The 19,170-nt window shown below is 45.1% G+C and overlaps 1 protein-coding gene across 4 annotated transcripts in view; it reads right to left on the bottom strand.

The window, feature by feature from the left end:
- Positions 1 to 200: 200 nt before the first annotated feature.
- LOC103481466 (zinc finger MIZ domain-containing protein 1) overlaps positions 201 to 19,170 on the bottom strand; it is a 122,602-nt gene continuing 103,632 nt past the window's right edge. For all 4 annotated transcript variants that reach the window (XM_081600655.1, XM_008436925.3, XM_081600656.1 and 1 more), the window contains 18 exons: positions 10,397 to 10,532; positions 10,104 to 10,218; positions 9,798 to 10,015; positions 9,512 to 9,713; positions 8,431 to 8,706; positions 8,174 to 8,356; positions 8,016 to 8,093; positions 7,757 to 7,925; positions 7,514 to 7,655; positions 6,704 to 6,914; positions 6,271 to 6,376; positions 6,015 to 6,175; positions 5,858 to 5,925; positions 5,689 to 5,757; positions 5,351 to 5,595; positions 5,106 to 5,269; positions 4,124 to 4,390; positions 201 to 3,967 (listed from right to left, as the gene is read on the bottom strand). In XM_081600655.1, coding sequence (XP_081456781.1) covers positions 3,860 to 3,967; positions 4,124 to 4,390; positions 5,106 to 5,269; positions 5,351 to 5,595; positions 5,689 to 5,757; positions 5,858 to 5,925; positions 6,015 to 6,175; positions 6,271 to 6,376; positions 6,704 to 6,914; positions 7,514 to 7,655; positions 7,757 to 7,925; positions 8,016 to 8,093; positions 8,174 to 8,356; positions 8,431 to 8,706; positions 9,512 to 9,713; positions 9,798 to 10,015; positions 10,104 to 10,218; positions 10,397 to 10,532 — 2,918 coding nt within the window. In that variant the 3' untranslated portion in view covers positions 201 to 3,859. The remainder of the gene's footprint in view (positions 3,968 to 4,123; positions 4,391 to 5,105; positions 5,270 to 5,350; positions 5,596 to 5,688; positions 5,758 to 5,857; positions 5,926 to 6,014; positions 6,176 to 6,270; positions 6,377 to 6,703; positions 6,915 to 7,513; positions 7,656 to 7,756; positions 7,926 to 8,015; positions 8,094 to 8,173; positions 8,357 to 8,430; positions 8,707 to 9,511; positions 9,714 to 9,797; positions 10,016 to 10,103; positions 10,219 to 10,396; positions 10,533 to 19,170) is intronic.

Below are 19,170 nucleotides of genomic sequence, written 5' to 3'. Positions count from 1 at the left end.
ACAGGGTGCATAGCTGGTAAACCGATGAAGGCTGTACTCATTGTTCTGTATATCAGTCCACTTAATCCAGCAAATATGGATTTAAATACATTTTATCTTAAAGTGCTGCTTCAAATTTGATGCTTATAATTCACATTTTGTGCTTGAATGAACTGCCTGTTGTGGAGGAAGCAAAGACAAGACACAGTGGCATGCAGGAATCATCTGAATACATATTTATTAGATAAATATTAGGCTGTCACATCATCTAACTACATACAGTTCTGCAAGACTAAAAATCACAATTAGTTCCTTTATTTTCTGACCAGTTTGGAGTATGAAATGATTGTACATACAATGTACAAACATAGAGACAATGGCCACATTGCATGAATCACCTTAGATTGTTGTCATTTCCCAAATCTTCATATCAAAATTCTTTTTTTTTTTTTTTTTTTTTACAAATTATGGATTTTGGTTACAATCTTCAGGACCCATTCTTTTCACCACCATCATTCTGCACTGCTGAGCGGCTTTTCTGTTTGTGTTTGTAACCTTATTCTGTGTGTTTTATTTTTTTAGCTTTAGCACCTCAGAGTATGCCTGTGAAACTAGAACACTTAGGCTAAATAGTACATTTAGAACGTAGCTGTTCCGGTTCCCCCAAACAGAAGAGGGTAAAAGTATATTACAAAGTAAGGGGGGCAAAATGCTGAGTTAACCCACAGACACAAACTAACATGTTTGATTTTCCATAGTCAGCCACTTCCAGTAGAGGTGTTGCAAGCTTTTTTTTTTATTAATTATTATTATTATTAATATTATTCAGAAGAAACAATGCACATTCCCAAAGGAAAATGAATACATTTCTGTTCACTTGTTTCTATGTTAATTTACATATATACAGACATCTTTGGGACATTTAACAAGCCTTGCCCTCTGCATCCTTTCAAGGCCAGACTTGTGAACGTGCCCCTTTCCGCTCTGTTTTTTTCTTCTTATTTATATTTTCCTTTTTATACATTTTTTTTCTTAACAACATCCCCCAAAAGAAATGGCCCTTTAATGTGATTGCGCAACTGCACACTTGGGGTGCTGCCTACAATGCTGAACTCACTCACTTGAAAGTAAAAAGAAATTATGAGGTGACGACAAATATTTATCGGATTGATTCATACATTAAAAAAAAAAAAAAAAGTTAAAACTTTGTGTCTCATTATTGTTTGGATACGGAACATGTCGATGCTCTCAGAGCTGGAACGGATAGAATTTTAAAAATGTTGAATTCAAATCAAGCTGAAAGAAATTGGATTTCTAGCCTTACAGATTCATAATAAAACCAGTACAAAATAATTTAAGAAAGAGAAATGAAAAACAAACAAAAGGGGGATACAAATGTAAATGGTCTCATGCTTTTTTTTTCTTTTTTAAAAAGCCACATTTTTCTATAACAAAAATATAAACAATATCATGAATTTCTTTAAAATATGGTTGTGATATATCTTTAAAATACCACCAATGTATTGACATTTAGGAACATGATATTCACATAGATCAATAATTACACTGAATGCCAGCTGATACCACATCTCGTTTGTTTTAAAATCACCATCACTGAACAAATGTTAACCTAAAATTCATTAGCAGGAAGCGGAGATCAGCTAGGATCAATGTGTGAAAAGAAAGTATTGCTTCCGAGTGAGTTTGACATCCGAGAACATGAGGAGGGGGAAAAAGGTGGAGCAGAACAACCTCGAGCCGTCACGGGGAAGGTGAGCACAAAGGCGGAAAACGAGGACGGCGTGCGTTAGGGTGTAGCTTATGAGATGTTTGAAACTGCTGAAGAAGTTTAGTGCTCTGATGGGGAGCGCGTGCGGTTAGGTCGGATGACGACAGACATTATCGAGATGATACAAAAATATACATAATGATATTTACAGTACAATAGCATTTCTTAAAAAATAATACATTTGCATACTGAAAAGCAACTCTTCTCGAACAACATGACATCAAAAAACAACGAAAAAGGTTTACACCAATACTGCTTTGAAAATCACAGCAGTGATGGAAGAAACCATTGCTTGTCTCGCCATCACCTGTGCACAAACACACGCGCGCACACTCACACACACACGCAAACATACATGTGCGTCTCTATACATTATATTATTTTAAAAAGTTGCTGTATTTTAGTAATTCAACTTAAAAAGAATTATGCGATTCATTTTTCTCCCACCAGACTTTATCCTTCCACTAAACCTTCCATTAATATATTTAAAATTAATGCTTGTAACACAAGAAAACTGCATAGATGTAAAGCTTCTATAAAAATACAGAACAAAGATTACATGCCAACAAAAAACCAGTCATAGTTTATAAATGAGGCCAAAAAAAAAAAAAAACAGCATTATATATATATATATATAAAAAAAAAAACAATTGGAAACAATTGGCTGGACCTGCCATCATGACTTCTGCTGGGAATGTGACATTTGTAGTCACCACATGTCTTTATTCCAATGTCTGCGAAATGTAATTTGGGATCTTCCGTCATCCAAAAACGTGAAAAATAAATGTCTAAAGTACCCTGTATGCAATGAATCTATAGAATAAATCACATTTTGAATTGAATTACTGAAATACATAAACTCTCCAAAGATATTCTAACTTATCGAGACGCACCCATGGACACGCAGCCTTACACAGGACCGAGCAAACACAAACATTTCCATTCTCATCCCTCTAGCTTTGGTGAGCAGATTCTCAAAAAAAAATATCGATGGACAGCGTAATTATGCAGCAGCGAAGGAAAAATAAAAATAAAGAACAACCAGCAGATACATGACAGATGTACCACTGATACCTTCAATGTTAGTGTTAAATAAAATCAAAACAAATTTGACAAAGAGAAAAAAAACACTATTTGACAAAGGGCTTGGCACACATGCACTTTGAAGACTACCTCAACAGCACATTATTTAAGGAGAGGTGAAATGATACAAAACAAAATGCAGAAAATAAGGCTCATGCAGAGCAGATGGAAGCAGATAACATGGCAGGAACTCCAATCTTTCTTTTTATCTATTGTTTAAAAAAAAAAAATCAGTCATTTGTAAAAGAGGCATCATGTACATACTTTCTGTTATTGTAGGCTTCAAATTCTCCCTGCTTCAGTCAGACTTCACAGACTGAAATAAATACACAGCACAATTGTAGACAAAATGGATGCCAATCTGTTTCGAAAATCTTTTTAAAACTCTGGCAGCAAATGTATAGAAAACTGATCTCATTCCTTTTTGTAAAGATGTTGTTTTTTTTTTCTTGTTTCGTTTTTTGCAGTGCTAAAATTTCTTGTGCTTTTAGGTGATGGACAAAACAGTGCGACTAACCAGACCAGTCAGGGAATGGAGCAGTGACACCAGGAAGTTGTTGCCTCTCAGACTACAAAACATAACACACACTGGCCAGAGAGCACAGTTTTTTTCAGTTATTTTTCTGCTTTATATAATGAGTTCATTTTTTTTTTTTTAGCTTCAAAAGAAAAAAAAAAAAAGTATTTTAAAAATGCTACAACATGTTACTAGTGAGCACACGTACATGTGTGTGGTGTAAAAATAAAATCAACTATAGCTGCACAGTCAAGGGTGTCACCGCAGGAAGTGGAGGGACGTGGCAGCTCCGCCAAATCCTGCCGTGTCTTTTGAGTTTCTTTGAGATTCTTTGCAGTCAATCTGCGCTGGCGAATGTAAAATTGTACAAGAGGAAGAAGAGAAAGGGAGTGCATCTTTGTGTTGATCAAGTACTGAGTAACTGCCACAGGTTCTCAGGGAAGCTTCAGGCGATCGGTAAAAGTTTGCGTGTGTGGGTGTCTGAAAGCCTCTCAGTTGTTTTCAAAGAGCGACAGAAGGTCATCGTTGCTATTGCTGGGGAGGTCTGGGGGGTCCAGATACGACAAAAGTTCGTCTGGGTTAGCGAGCTCAGGGAGAAGCTGCAAAGACAGAAAAGGAGATTTGCAAGAATTAGCTGAAGAAACTTCTCACAACCTTCCAATAAAATGAATTCACTTTTTGGTTTTTATAATGCAACCAAATGTGTAAAACTTCCAAGGGGGATGTGCGGTATCCGCGGGTTTTCCAGAACTCACATCTAACGAAGGCTCGGGCATGTCCGACCCCGCTTGGCTGTCCAAACTGCTGGAGGGATTGAAGGCCAGGTCGGTGTGGGGATGGTTGTTGGCGGTGGGCTGTTGCTGCTGTGCTTGCTGCTGCTGAGGCAGCGGTGCTTGCCGTGAGGGCTGAGGGGGGCCGCTGTGGTGCAGCTGCTGCCCTGATTGGCTCCCGGGGTGCGGAGATGGATGTAAGCTCTGCTGCAGTGGACCGTGCGTCTGGTCAGGCCCGGCAGAATGAGGTATCTGTAGAGATTCAGAGAGGGACGTGAGGAATATGACTTCCAAGATGCTAGTTAGGTCATTTTGGAGTTTTGCTAGTCTAGCTTAATTATTGTTTTAAATGAAAGCAATCTACTTTCATCCAACATTACAAAAAAATACAAAGCAAGGGAGAGACTTGTAAGATAATAAAAGATGTAAAAGGAGTATCCATTTTGGAAAAAAAGAATGCAATTTACTAAAATCTTGGATGTTCAATAGTATCAAAATCACTAATAATCAATGGAAAATATTATGCACTCAAACTCTTCTGACCCAGTTCTTCCTTCGATATTTCTATGATTAATTTTTGTGATAGCACCCGGTTTATGAGACTGACAGCCTCATTGCCATCACCCTAATCTTTGATGTGCATCTGAAAGATGTCATTTATTTTCTTTTTTCCCCTGTGACACCATCTGTGTTGCTCCATCATGGGCAGGAAGTAAAAGCTGGTTGTAAAATCTTACTATGTACAAAAAAATCTTAATTACATGCTGCACAAGCAAACAGAGATAAACAACTGGTTATATCTCATTGAAATGTACACTGCAAAGTTTGTGCTAAATTTACTTAAAGAAAATGGACGGATGGCTGGATAATACACATCGTTTTGGCATTTTACTTAAGAACATGTAAATAAAAAGTGAAATAGAAAATTCACGACTTTCAATAGAAGAACAACGACTGGAGCACTCACTGTGTCAGGCATGTTGTGGGACAGGGGTTTGTCTTGCGTCATCAGGCTACTCGGAATGTCGGGTGGGTGAGACAGCTGAGGACCGTGCATGAAGTCATTCATCGACGTACCACCCGGAGCGCCGTGGGGGAAGTCAAAGTTCCCGTGTCCTTGGTAATTGTTGCCTGAAAACAGAAGAGCAGATGTAAACACTCGTACAGGTTTGGATGGTCTTTGCACAACTAGAGCTGCGTGAGACCTACTACCTTGGCTGCCATATTCGCTACCGTTGCCACCTTGCCCCGAGGGCATCGACAGGTACGGTGACGGTCCAGGGCCGAGTTGAGCGATCATATCCATCACGTTGGGCATGGTCATTTGACTGGGACTCATCGTCTTAAACCTCTTGGCCAGTGGTCCATCTGGATCCTCCTTAATGTGGATGTCAGATTTGATCGCCACAGGTCGCCAGCTACACGTTGGGTCAATTGTGACTTCCTCAAACTCAGAACTGATGGAAAACAGTTGGAGTCAAATGGTTAGGGAATTTTAAAAAAGTGGGAAAAGCTCATTTGTGCAGTAAAATGTCTTTAAGTCTGCATACTTTTGAATGGCGTTCAGTATTCCCCACATGTACTGGTCGACTTCCAGTCCTTCTAACAACGCTGTTTTGCTATGGGGAGATAAGAGTAATTAAGAGATCTTCCATCTGAATGCAGAGACAATTAAGTGGACAACAAATACAACTGTGGACCTAACGAGAGTAAACGTACTTGCATACAGGACATCGCCACGTTCCCCGCTCACAGTTCAGTTGTAGATATGATTCCAAATCAAAACACTGGAACAAAGGAAACAATCATTGTCTTTAGTCAGGTACTTTAAAAATGTCTGATATGCTTGTGATATTTTTCACAGCGTCCGTCTCACCTGAACATGTTTGCAGTCATGCCCCCGTGCTGGAAGTTGTATTCGTCGGAAAGTGATCGGACATTTGAGGGAAACCTTGATGGCCGTTTGCTCGACTCCGTCTTCCCCGTTGAGCGTGGCGTTCCCTGTCGACGCTGCCACGCTGCTGAAGTTCCTCTTGACTTTAAAGAGGAAAAGGGGAGGAAAAATGTTTAAAGCAAAAAGTCTACTTATAAGTAGGACATTGCAGTGCGGCTCGTGGGAGAGTGGATTATACCTTTGGTGATGCAGTGCTCTGCGGGCAGCAGCCTCTTCTTTAGGAGACCCTGCAGGACGGAGCGGACTGACGGCCTGTGCACCAGCTGCAGCACGAACAGGTGCGACTGTGGGAGGAAACGTTGTGGTGACGATCACCCACATCCTTCTCAGGTATGCAAGTTATAAATGCCTCCAGGTCAATTCATGCTCCTCTCTCATTACGACACATTGCCACTTTGTTTCTATCTACTTACATTTCATAGCCATAAATAAACCATTTCACGCAGAGCAGTTTTATTTTCCTTGCAGTTAAGCAGTTTTATGGATTATGGACATAAACACTCATAAAAATGATCAAATCTAATCTAAAAAGTAATTGAATTTCTTTTTATTATCAGAAAATGTTATATTAGATTTCTTTCCCTGCTCCTTCTGAACTTCAGTTTACTCACACAACAGCAGGCGGTCACTGTGATCTGGATCGTGTTCCTTCCCGGCTGGCACACATGTTTCAAGTGCAACGGTTTGTGCGATGTTTTGTTGTCGCCTCGCTCTATTGTGAGCGGCGTGGCGTTGACGCTGACTTGGACCGATGCCGGCCAGTTAGTGTTCATCTGACGGTCTTCGTGGTGGTAACATTTAAACTGCAGCTCCAGGTCTGACCTGCAGACAAACACAATTTAAGAGACAAAATTCTATACTTTCCATTTAAGTTTCTAAAACTTGTTCCTACATTTTTGTAACATTCTGGGCATTTGAGTGCAAAGTATTAACCTGGAACCTGCCAGAATGGAAGTATGTTCATATTATCTACTGTATAGGTTCCACAATAATGAAACCACACGATGCTAAAATAAGCTACAATTTTTTTGGAGTGCGTTATTGGGCCATTTCACTGCTTTTATGGCGTCTAAAAGCTAACATCAGCTCTATTTCAAAATCTATAAAGTGAAGAGTAGTGTGTCCCAGACTAAAGCTCACTTAGTTGATGCAGGGTTTCTGAACTCCACGACCTTTGGTTTGTTGCAAAAAAAATTGTTTGGCGTTTTAGACCCTGTTTAAGGACTATGGGTGGATTTCAACTTGAATTTAAAGTTGCCTGAAAACCAAACGGGTAGTAAAATGTCCCTTTCTTAGTTCTTTAATAAATTTGGATTTAGTCAATAAAATACTGACGGGGAAAAGTTAAAATTAACTTGTGATTTGGCAACTCCAAGATACAGAGAGAAATCATGAAGACTTAAAGTTCCATCGAGTTTTACCTCCACATGAGCGTTTGGTGCACAGAGGGCCGTAAGTGGAAGACGTGGTTGCTCACAGCCAGGTTGTGTTCCAGCCTGAAGGGCTCCAACACGACCCCGTCCCGCACAGGAAACGTCAGTCGTAGTTCCTCATTGTGGCTGGCTGAAATCGAGGACGAGGAGACAACGTCAAGAACGTTCAGGCCGCAAAAAGGTTTTGGGACATTCTTTATTTCCCTCGTTTCAGATTTTTCAGTAACTGACCTGGAGGTGGAGGAAGGGCAGCGATATTTGGTTTGATGTCTGGAGGGAAAGGTGGTTTCACATCTTGGTTTGGCGACAGGTATGGAGGGATGTTACTGCCCGGAGTCATTGGTGGGGTGGGGTTACCCGGCACTGGTGAGTGTGGGTAGTTGCCCACCGGCCTAGGAGGCTAAGCAGAAAACAGTTGAACTTAAGTTAGATATTCATTACAAGATGGGCCAAGTAATAAAATTAGACAGTGGAATAAAAGCTTACTTACCCCATTCATATTAGCCTGGTTATATTGGTATCCACTCCCAGAGAAGTTATTTGTTTGGCCATTGAATGGTGGCTCTTGCTACAATTAGATAAATCAGATTAATAATACAACATTTTATGTTTTGGTCGATTAATCATCACACTTTCAGCAAAAAGCACCTTATAGTACTGGCCCATGGGACCGCCATGTGGAGGGTATTGGCCTTGCAGCTGCTGTCCTGGCATCCTCTGTCCAGGGTAGCTGGGGGACGGCAGTGGTCTCGAGCCATTGGGGGTGGGGTATTGCCCCTGCTGGTTGGGGAACTGGTTGTTTGGTCCATACTGTTGCCCACCATAGTTTGGCTGAGGATGAAAACTAATACTCAGCACACAAAATCCATATAAATATCACAGTGAGTGTTAAATAGACCACTCACCTCTCCTGGGTATGGTCTTTTCATGCTCTGCATACCCAGGCCTTGAGGCCGGGGTCCAGCGTAGCCATGCTGGGGCATCCTTTGGCCATGGGCCCCAAACGGCCCCATGCCCTGGCCCCTGGGCTGGTTCATTCCCATCGGAGGCCCACTCATGTTCGACGCATTCATGCCTGCAGCCATGTTTCCAGGTAAAGATGGAGGACCACGGGGTCCTGGCTGATTAATGAACTGGTTGTTGTATGCCTGGTTTGGTCCCATCTGGAAAGAGGAACTCATCTGGAAAGCAAAACGGGTTCAGTCAACCATCTCTGATGTAGCAAATGTTTGTTTTTTAAAAACACATTGTAAAAGACAAAACTATCTGCGAGAGAAAAGACGCAGCTTAACACCGCCTGTACTTTCCCAGAACTTATAGGCTACTTTGACTGAACTTACAAATTACTTTCCGGAACTCGCTCCACATCTTTTAATCCACTAGCACTGAACTTACAGGGTGCCTTCCGGAACCTACGAGGTATTTTCCAGGACTTAAAGTCTAATTTTCATTACTTTTAATGAAACATCCAGGTTATTTTCATTAAATTTACAAACTACCAGGCTTCACCGGTATTGGAAGATGCTTTTTAGAACTATGCAAAAAAACTTTCTTGAACTCTTCCTGAACTTCCTAAACTTAAAGGTTACTTTCTAAATTATTTAAGGAACTTTCAAATAACTTAGAAGGCGATTTGATTGAACTTGCAGCTTATTTTCTGAAACCCATAAGCCTCTTAATAGAACATAGGCTAATTAAATAATTACTTCTTGAAATATACAACCATGTAAGTTCCATAAAAGTATGGACAATACACTAATTATTTTTATTGTATGGTTTTTTATTTTGTTATAGAATTATCCACCCCTAACTGTAGATGTTCAGTAATGTGCCTATATCCACTTCACCCAGCTACCCTTGAGTTGGGACCGTCAGTAATGACTGAAATGTACTTAAATGCAAAGATAACTACAATTAAAAAGACAACTGATTTGAATGTGAATTGAAGAGTTTTATTCTTGCTCCAAGCAGCAAACTTTGTCTTACCGGTCCGTACTGGTTCATGTCCTTGTTCTGGGTCTCCTGCAGGGCCGCTACAGTTGCTGTGGCGGTGGCAGTTGCGGTTGCAGCCGCTGCAGCAACAGCGGCGGCTGCAGCAGCAGCAGCAGGTTGGGTAAAATCCGACGGAGGACGAGAGTTCGAAGGGATGCCTATCCCACCAGGTCCAGCGTTTGGTCCTCCAGGGTAACTTTGCCAAGAAACAACACAATAAAAGTTACTACAAGCTCCAATTTCTAAATTATACAATGTAAAAAGTCCAGAGTTCACTTACTTGCCACCGTAACCTCCACCTCCAGGGTAATTGGGTCGTCCATACATACCCTGCTGCATGTAACCTTGGTTTGAGTTGCCTTTGTTGGGGAACTGCTGCTGTGGACCAGTGAACTGAGGAGAGTTCATACTCGGATTGCTACCAGACATCCCTGAGGTCAAAGGGTTACCCCCAGGATTCATGGGATTGTTGTTGTTGGCCATGGGATTCCCTAACACCTTTTGGGAAAACAACATAAACTCAGGTCTTGATAACATGAGATGAGATCCAACTCAAACAGTACTTCTTGCAGGGAAAGAATATTACCTGGCTCTGTGACGTGTTGGTCACGCCCCAGACGGTGGTCACCACAGACACCGAACCCGGAGGCTGATTGGTGTTTTGCTGCCAGGGAACTGAGTCGTAGGGGAAAGAACCATCTCTGCAGAGGGGCAACACAAGCACATCACTTAGCGAATATACAGCACCCTGCTACACAGCATGCACTGATCATGTTGAATCCATGCGGCTAGTAAGAATTTCTCGACTAGCGTGGTCTGTCAGCTGACACAACATGAATACATATGATGTGTTAATGGCAGCAGCAAAGCGACACCAACCCATGCGAGAGGCCTGGTTTCATGGAGCTCATCGGGGGCTGCATGGGCACTTTTCCCGGAGGCTCGTTCTGCCTGTTCTTCTGGTGACGGAGGAGGAGGAGCCGTCCCAGTTCCTCACACCACGAAGACAACAGAGCTGGAGAGAGACAGAGCAGAAGAAGAGAATTTGACAGCACTGGTCAACACATGATAGTATTTTCCACTATGGGAAACTCTCCTTCCAGTCAGGTTCCTTACAGAAAGACTGAATATGTAGGACAGGGTGAAAAAAAAAAAAAAACGGCAACAAAGAGCTAAAAGCAAATTTAGATATCAGACATATCCATCTCAGTAACTCCTGCATAAACTGAAATTAAGTTTCTAATAAGCAATTCCTCAGTGTTTAAACTATTAGAATGTTATTTGCCTCAATGAGCAGCTAAAAACCAATGAAACTCAATGACGGATCACAGCTTCATGAGAGAAAGAAACTACAACACTGGACAAATATAGCTGACCATCAACTGCCTAAAAACCTATCAAACAAGATCCTAAACTACGACACTATTTAACTATTTACAAATTTTTTAAAATCTAAAATTTGTGTTAAAACACAAAATAATATTTTAACATATGTTGGAAAATTTCTATCAGACATTTGCCAAATAAAAAATAAAGTTAATTCAGTAAACAATTACAAATGATGTGATTACAGATAAGAGAGCGGGATACAAAATGCACATCTGTCAGGGTCTGTTTGTCCTCCCCTTTTCCTAGTTTCTTAGTTTGTTTTCCTTAGTTTTATTTCCACCTGTCCCTGGAACCACCACTTCTCAAGACATCCAGCAGATGTCACCCATGCTCCACCCCTGAGAAGTGTCCTGGTTCAACCCGGACACACACCTGCAGCTGGTTTAGAGGGCGTGGACCTGCGATATAAGCAGCAGCTACACTCCGTCTCACCGCCTGAGTGTTTGCCTACCACGGTAACCAGCGTTCCAGAAAGAGGCCTTCTGTGATTACTCTCGTCTAACCCTTGTTGTCTCCCTCGCCAGATTCTCCCGCCGTCTTCTAGTTGTTTCCCGGAAACCAGCTGCCCCCGCATTCGTGTAAGTCTGTCTCCCCGCTGTGGATCACCTCCCTCCTGTGTGATTTCCCGACGCTGCCGGTGTTCCCGGTCAGACGCCACTCCCTGTGTGTGTGTGCGTGATCTCCCCTCGTCGATCCCTCTCCGGGATTTCCCCTTCGGGACGCTACGGGCCAGGAGGCCCACGCCCGAACTTCCCGGAGGACCGCCTGGACGGATCAGGCTCCAGGCCGTGCCCGACATCAGAGCTAAGCATCGCTCGTCAACGGACACTCGGCTCGCGCTCCGCTTCGCCCCTAATACCTCCACGCCAAGTAAGCTCACCTCAGTCATTTCCTGGAGAAACTCCGCTGAGTTCTCGCTAACCCTGCTTTTTCCCGTTGGCAGTAGAAGAACCGGTCCGCCGATTCGGCTTCGCCACCAGCTCCCTGATCCTTCAATAAACATTATTGTTTCTGACTCGCTCTGTCTGACTGTGTTCTTGCATGTGGGTTCGCAACCTTAAAACCGACATGACAGAACACTCAGGCCAGTTCGGAACCTCAGCAGACGCTATCAGACGGGCGCTGTCCGAACAACACGCGCTAGTCCAGTCACATGACTCCGCATTACGGGAGTTAGCTAGTCGTCAAGCCGAGACTAACGATAAACTAACAGAATTAACCACTTTCCTACGGAATTCAGTTCAGCAGGCTCCCAGCTCTCAACCTTCCCCGACAGTGGCTCCGGATCCACCAGCCCGCTCCATGTTTTCGGACGTCCGACCCTCAGCGCCAGAGAAATTTTCAGGTGACGTCCGGAAGGTCAAGGGGTTTATTCTCCAATGCAATATCATCTTTAATCATTCACCGCAGAGTTTTTTGCATGACAGTGCTAAGATTTCCTACGTGTTATCCCTGTTGACGGGCCGAGCCCTAGAGTGGGCCGAAGCCCGGTTTTCTTCAGCCTCTAACTATGGGTGTACCTTCCCCGAATTTTTGAAGGAGTTACAGCAGGTGTTTTGTCAAGAGGCTGAGAAGACTTCAGCCTCCCGTGAACTACACGGATTGAAGCAAGGCCAGAAGACTGTGTCAGACTTTGCCATCGATTTTAGAATCTTGGCCGCTGCTTCAGGCTGGAACCCTGCTGCGCTTAAAAGCGCATTCTTTCATGGGTTAAATGAGCAGATAAAGGACCAACTGGCTACTCTAGATGAACCAGAGTCTCTGGATGAATTTATTAACTTGGCCATAAGATTAGACAACCGGATTCGGTCAAGGATGAGTGAGCGATCCCGCCGCACCGCCCTTCCGTGCTCCGCACAGGTCAGTAACCAGTCGACTGTCCAACCTCCACCCACCTTTCCCTCATCTACAGGACCAGAACCCATGCAACTGGGACACGCTAAGCTAACCCCAGAGGAGCGGCAGAGGAGGATGCGCTCCCGGCTTTGCCTTTACTGTGGTGAACCCAATCATGTAATCGCTAACTGTCCAATACGTTTAAACCCGCAGGTCCGGCAGTAAGGACGGGGAGACTGCCGGAGACTACAGCAGTAAGATCTCGCTTAATCATCCCTGTCTCCATAATCATTAACGAACCATATTCTTTATCAGCCCTCATTGACTCAGGGTGTGAACAGAACCTCATTAATTCAGACATCGTCGAGCAACTGTCTATTGAAATCGAGCCGCTTCCAGTTCCTCTCCGGGTATCAGCCCTCGACGGAGGGAACCTGCCACAGATCACCCATCAAACCAAGCCAGTGCGTCTACTCACTTCAGGTAATCACACAGAAGAGATTACTTTCCTCGTGTTTCCTGCCGCCAGTGCCTCCATCATCCTTTCTTTCGACTGGTTATACAAGCACAACCCGCACATAGACTGGGCCGAGACCAAGATTGAGTCGTGGTCCACAAAGTGTCACAGTACCTGCCTTCATTCCGCCTTTCCAGTCGTCACTACGCCTACAGAGCCAGCTGAGATCGACCCATCTGACGTCTCCTCCATTCCCCGTGAGTACCATGATCTAGCTCCTGTTTTCAGTAAGGACAAAGCCCTGTCTCTGCCACCCCACAGACCGTATGACTGTGCCATCGATCTACTGCCTGGCGCCCCATTACCCAACAGTAAGCTATATAACATTTCTAGAGCAGAAAGGCAAACCATGGAGGAGTACATAAACAAGTCTCTAGCTGCAGGGATTATCCGCACCTCATCCTCTCCCCTCGGAGCAGGGTTCTTCTTCGTGGGGAAAAAGGATGGCTCTCTCCGGCCCTGTATTGACTACCGTGGACTCAACCAGATCACCATCAAGAATAAGTACCCGTTGCCATTATTATCCTCAGCCTTTGAGCCCGTCCAAGAAGCAACCATATTCACAAAACTAGATCTCAGGAACGCTTACCACCTCCTTCGCATAAGGGAGGGTGATGAGTGGAAGACGGCGTTTAAAACCCCCATGGGCCACTATGAATATTTGGTCATGCCGTTTGGGTTGTCTAACGCACCTGCTTTCTTCCAGGCCCTGGTGAACGACGTCCTGAGGGATCTCATCAATGTCTTTGTGTTCGTCTACCTGGATGATATCCTGATATATTCCAAATCCCTCGCGGAGCACAAACAACATGTCCGTCTGGTTCTCCAACGCCTTCTGGAGAATAAGCTGTATGTAAAAGCGGAAAAGTGTGAGTTTCACCGCCCTTCAGTAACCTTCCTAGGGTACATCCTCGAAAGGGGACAGGTTAGAGCATCCGAGGATAAGTTCAAGGCAGTACTCGACTGGCCTAAACCCGAAAACCGCAAACAACTACAGCGCTTTTTGGGGTTTGCAAACTTCTACAGGAGGTTCATACGCAATTACAGTCAGACTGCTTCACCCCTCACCGCTCTCACTTCCAGCAAGAGAGAATACGTCTGGACCCCTCAAGCGGAGGCCGCCTTCGAGGAGCTCAAGTCCCGGTTTGCACACGCTCCCATTCTGGTCCAGCCTGACCCCAAGAAGCAATTCATTCTGGAAGTTGACGCCTCCGACACCGGGGTCGGCGCGGTTCTTTCCCAGATGTCTACCCACGACCATAAGCTCCATCCATGCGCCTTCTTTTCCCGTAGACTCTCACCAGCTGAGAGGAATTATGACGTGGGCGACAGAGAGCTTCTCGCGATTAAACTCGCCTTGGAGGAGTGGCGCCACTGGCTGGAGGGCGCCGAACACCCCGTACTGGTCTGGACCGATCACAAGAACCTGACATACTTGCAAGCAGCCAAGAAATCCAATCCCCGCCAGTCTCGTTGGTCTCTGTTCTTTTCTCGATTTAACCTATCTATCACATTTCGCCCAGGTTCAAGGAATGTTAAACCCGATGCTCTATCTCGAGTCTATTCCCCAGATGACGCTGAGGTGGTCCCAGCTCCCATCCTGCCTCCCAGTTGCACCGTGGGAATGGTCACCTGGGAGATCGAAGACATCGTCCATCAAGCTCAGCAAACAGAACCAGCCCCAGAGTCCTGCCCACCGGGTAAGGTGTATGTTCCGTCCTCTGTCCGATCCCGTTTTCTCCAGTGGATACACAATTCTAAGTTCTCAGGTCACCCCGGCGTTAGCCGCACGATTGGGCTAATAAACAGACGGTTTTGGTGGGCCTCCGTACACAAGGATGTCAAGGAGTTTGTTTCAGCCTGCCCAATCTGTGCCCGGAACAAGTCATCCAATCAACCCCCCGCAGGACTCCTACAACCACTACCCATACCTAAGCGCCCTTGGTCCCACGTGGCCATAGATTTCGTTACCGGACTCCCAACCAGTAAAGGTATGACCACCATCCTCACCATCGTCGACCGTTTCTCCAAGGCATGTCACCTTGTTCCCCTACGTAAGCTGCCCACGGCTGCCCAGACTGCCCTGTTATTAATTAAACATGTCTTTAAACTACATGGCATCCCGCAGGAAATCCTCTCGGATCGCGGCCCCCAGTTCATATCACAGGTCTGGCGTCAGTTCTGCTCGGCTCTGGGGGCTAAGGTATCCCTCACTTCTGGCTACCATCCACAAACCAATGGCCAGACAGAACGTATGAACCAAGAGCTAGAGACGACTCTGCGATGCCTGACCTCCACGAACCCCAACGATTGGGCCCAATACCTCCCATGGGTCGAGTATGCACATAACAGCCACATTTCTGCAGCCACAGGTCTCTCTCCGTTTGAAGTGGTCCTGGGTTACCAACCACCACTCCTCCCCTCTGACGAGGAGAACCTCTCGATCACGTCGGTACAACACCACATCCGACGAAGCCATAAGATTTGGAAGGACACTATCACTGCCCTCAACAACACCTCCGCTACCAATAAACGCCTGGCTGACCGTCGTAGAACCCCTGCACCTGCTTATATAGTGGGACAAAAGGTATGGTTGTCCACACACAACATTCCCCTCAAGTCTATGTCTAGAAAGTTGTCTCCAAGGTTCATTGGCCCCTTTGAAGTGCTGGCAGTCATTAGCCCCTCAGCTGTACGCCTCCGCCTTCCCCCGTCTCTGCGTGTCCACCCAACCTTCCACGTTTCCCAAATTAAGCCAGTGCTCTCCAGTGAACTTTGCCCTCCGGCCGAACCCCCTCCACCCGCCCGGGTCATCGATGGCCATCCGGCCTTCTCCGTCCGCCGGATTGTCGCCACTCGGCGACGAGGTCGGGGTCACCAGTTCCTTGTCGACTGGGAGGGTTATGGTCCTGAGGAACGTTCCTGGGTTCCGGGATCATTCATTTTAGACCCCTCCCTTATTAGAGACTTTAGGGACTCCCAGACCCCGTCCTCTGTTCGGCCGCCAGGTGGCGTCCGTTGAGGGGGGGGTACTGTCAGGGTCTGTTTGTCCTCCCCTTTTCCTAGTTTCTTAGTTTGTTTTCCTTAGTTTTATTTCCACCTGTCCCTGGAACCACCACTTCTCAAGACATCCAGCAGATGTCACCCATGCTCCACCCCTGAGAAGTGTCCTGGTTCAACCCGGACACACACCTGCAGCTGGTTTAGAGGGCGTGGACCTGCGATATAAGCAGCAGCTACACTCCGTCTCACCGCCTGAGTGTTTGCCTACCACGGTAACCAGCGTTCCAGAAAGAGGCCTTCTGTGATTACTCTCGTCTAACCCTTGTTGTCTCCCTCGCCAGATTCTCCCGCCGTCTTCTAGTTGTTTCCCGGAAACCAGCTGCCCCCGCATTCGTGTAAGTCTGTCTCCCCGCTGTGGATCACCTCCCTCCTGTGTGATTTCCCGACGCTGCCGGTGTTCCCGGTCAGACGCCACTCCCTGTGTGTGTGTGCGTGATCTCCCCTCGTCGATCCCTCCCCGGGATTTCCCCTTCGGGACGCTACGGGCCAGGAGGCCCACGCCCGAACTTCCCGGAGGACCGCCTGGACGGATCAGGCTCCAGGCCGTGCCCGACATCAGAGCTAAGCATCGCTCGTCAACGGACACTCGGCTCGCGCTCCGCTTCGCCCCTAATACCTCCACGCCAAGTAAGCTCACCTCAGTCATTTCCTGGAGAAACTCCGCTGAGTTCTCGCTAACCCTGCTTTTTCCCGTTGGCAGTAGAAGAACCGGTCCGCCGATTCGGCTTCGCCACCAGCTCCCTGATCCTTCAATAAACATTATTGTTTCTGACTCGCTCTGTCTGACTGTGTTCTTGCATGTGGGTTCGCAACCTTAAAACCGACATGACAACATCAAACTTATGAGACTTTTATTTGTAGGAAAAACAACAACTTTGTATCATTTTCCCAACTTTCTGCTATTCTGTCACTTAAAAGCCAAATACAATTCACAGACATTTGTGGTTGTAATATTAGACGTGAAAAAGCTGAAGGGGTGTGGATATTTCATGTTATAAATCGTACGTATAATATAAAAATCTGTCCACCGAATGTCTTTTAACAATTAGTAACAAAAATATATTCTACAAATCTGTATTTACATCCTTAATGCTTTTTAAGCTAAATCTCTCCAACAGTAAAAAAAAAAAAGAAGACCTAATTTATAGAGGGAACTCATGGCTGTAATTATTCCTCATGGCCACTAGAGGTCACCCTGACTCTGTTTCTTCTACCCACACTCACCTACCACACGGTTTGACAGCCAACACAGTCTGTTGGATCATCATATGCTTTTCTTCTGCAGTGAATGTTTATGTACAAAGCACTCACTTTTCCTCCTCACTCCCTCTGATTTTATGTAGCTGCTGTCTGAAGCAGCAGAAACGAAAAAAGGGAGTGGATTCAATCTAAGGTAGCAACCCCTCCTTATGCTTCACACCGCTTCAGGACCTGGAGGGGTGGATGGGTGAGTGATTTTAGCTGCAGTTCATGCAATAATAATAATAATAATAATAATAATAATAATAAAAAGTCACATCAGTGTGACAGCAGAGAGTTCAGGCTGTCCTTGCATCTATACACACATGGTCTACCTTTCACAATAAAAAAAAAGACTTCGGCGAGTCACTGACAGAGGAGACACCAGGCTAATGGGGTTGATAGGAGGGCTGAGCAAACAAAAGCTGCTGACTGCCTTCACAAACCTGGCAACCCAGGTATGTGGCCACACATGGCTGCTTGCAAACACAGTACAAGCTTCACTGACACTGTACAGCGCACAAATAAATAGGGCACAAGATGTCCTCTGACGCCGAGTTTCTGCATCGACACACAAGTGCGCTGCAACCACCCCCGCCCCCAAAAGGCACCTCCTATCCTTTCATTTGAACACTGAGCACACCAGCCTCGCTCTGTGTAAAGACGAGGGCTGGAATACAAAAGACGTGTACAGATGGTGCCAGCAGTCTCCCTCCTCTCCCTCCCGCTCCTTTAAAAGCAGCACGGGGCTCAGGCACAGAGGCAGCTGGGTTTTTCCTCCTCCTCCTCCTCCTCCTTCCCTCTTTTCCTCTTGCCTGTTCTTCGTGAAGCAGGTGCCAGGAGACAGGCTGTGCAGCTTCTCTGGAGAATTGATCCGACTTTAACACGTCTGCGCTCTAGCTGACAGAAAAGGCCGCTCAGGTGCAGTTAAACCAAACACATCACACGCGCAGGTAAATGCAACTTGCAACTTCCCATCAATTAAATGCAACCTGATCCAAGTGTGGCTTATAGATTAATACATGTCTGTGTGAGAATGTCCTGCAGGGTTTTTAACAGCAATCTCCCTCTCAGTAGAGCTCCTTCTGATGGGGAGAGTTTTTCAGTTCAACAGCCTGGCAACCAGCCAGCATGTTACAGCTCAATTAGGTCCCATTATTCACTTCCAACAAGGGGTAACTTGCACTTCTTCATGTTGATAAACACATCTTCTGAATTCATCGGCTCAGGGTCAATTGACCCCATCGCCAATTTAAACCATAATTTCATATATACACATTATCAATGTTCCTACGTCATGGAATATAAGTTTTGATTTAGTCATTTATGTCCTATAGATAAATGGTAAAGTCATGCTCAGTGAAAAAAAAAACATCCTGCAGTAGGCGTCATTTTGTAGCGATCACGTTAAATCTTTCAATCAAACTTTAACAACCAATGATCGACAACCAAAGAAAATTTTACATTCCACTCAGTCAATTTGAGAAACAAAAACTGTTCAGTTATTCTGGTTTGACCTGGGATCATAATGTGGCAACTCAAATGTGGGGGACCAGAATCACAACCAACAGAAATAGGACCTAATATAATGTTTTCACCAAATAATCTC

This window comes from Poecilia reticulata, chromosome 19 (genome assembly GCF_904066995.2).
Source record: "Poecilia reticulata chromosome 19, P_reticulata-male-v2, whole genome shotgun sequence".
NCBI classification, from domain to species: domain Eukaryota; kingdom Metazoa; phylum Chordata; class Actinopteri; order Cyprinodontiformes; family Poeciliidae; genus Poecilia; species Poecilia reticulata.
This window is presented reverse-complemented; position numbering and strand designations above follow the sequence as displayed.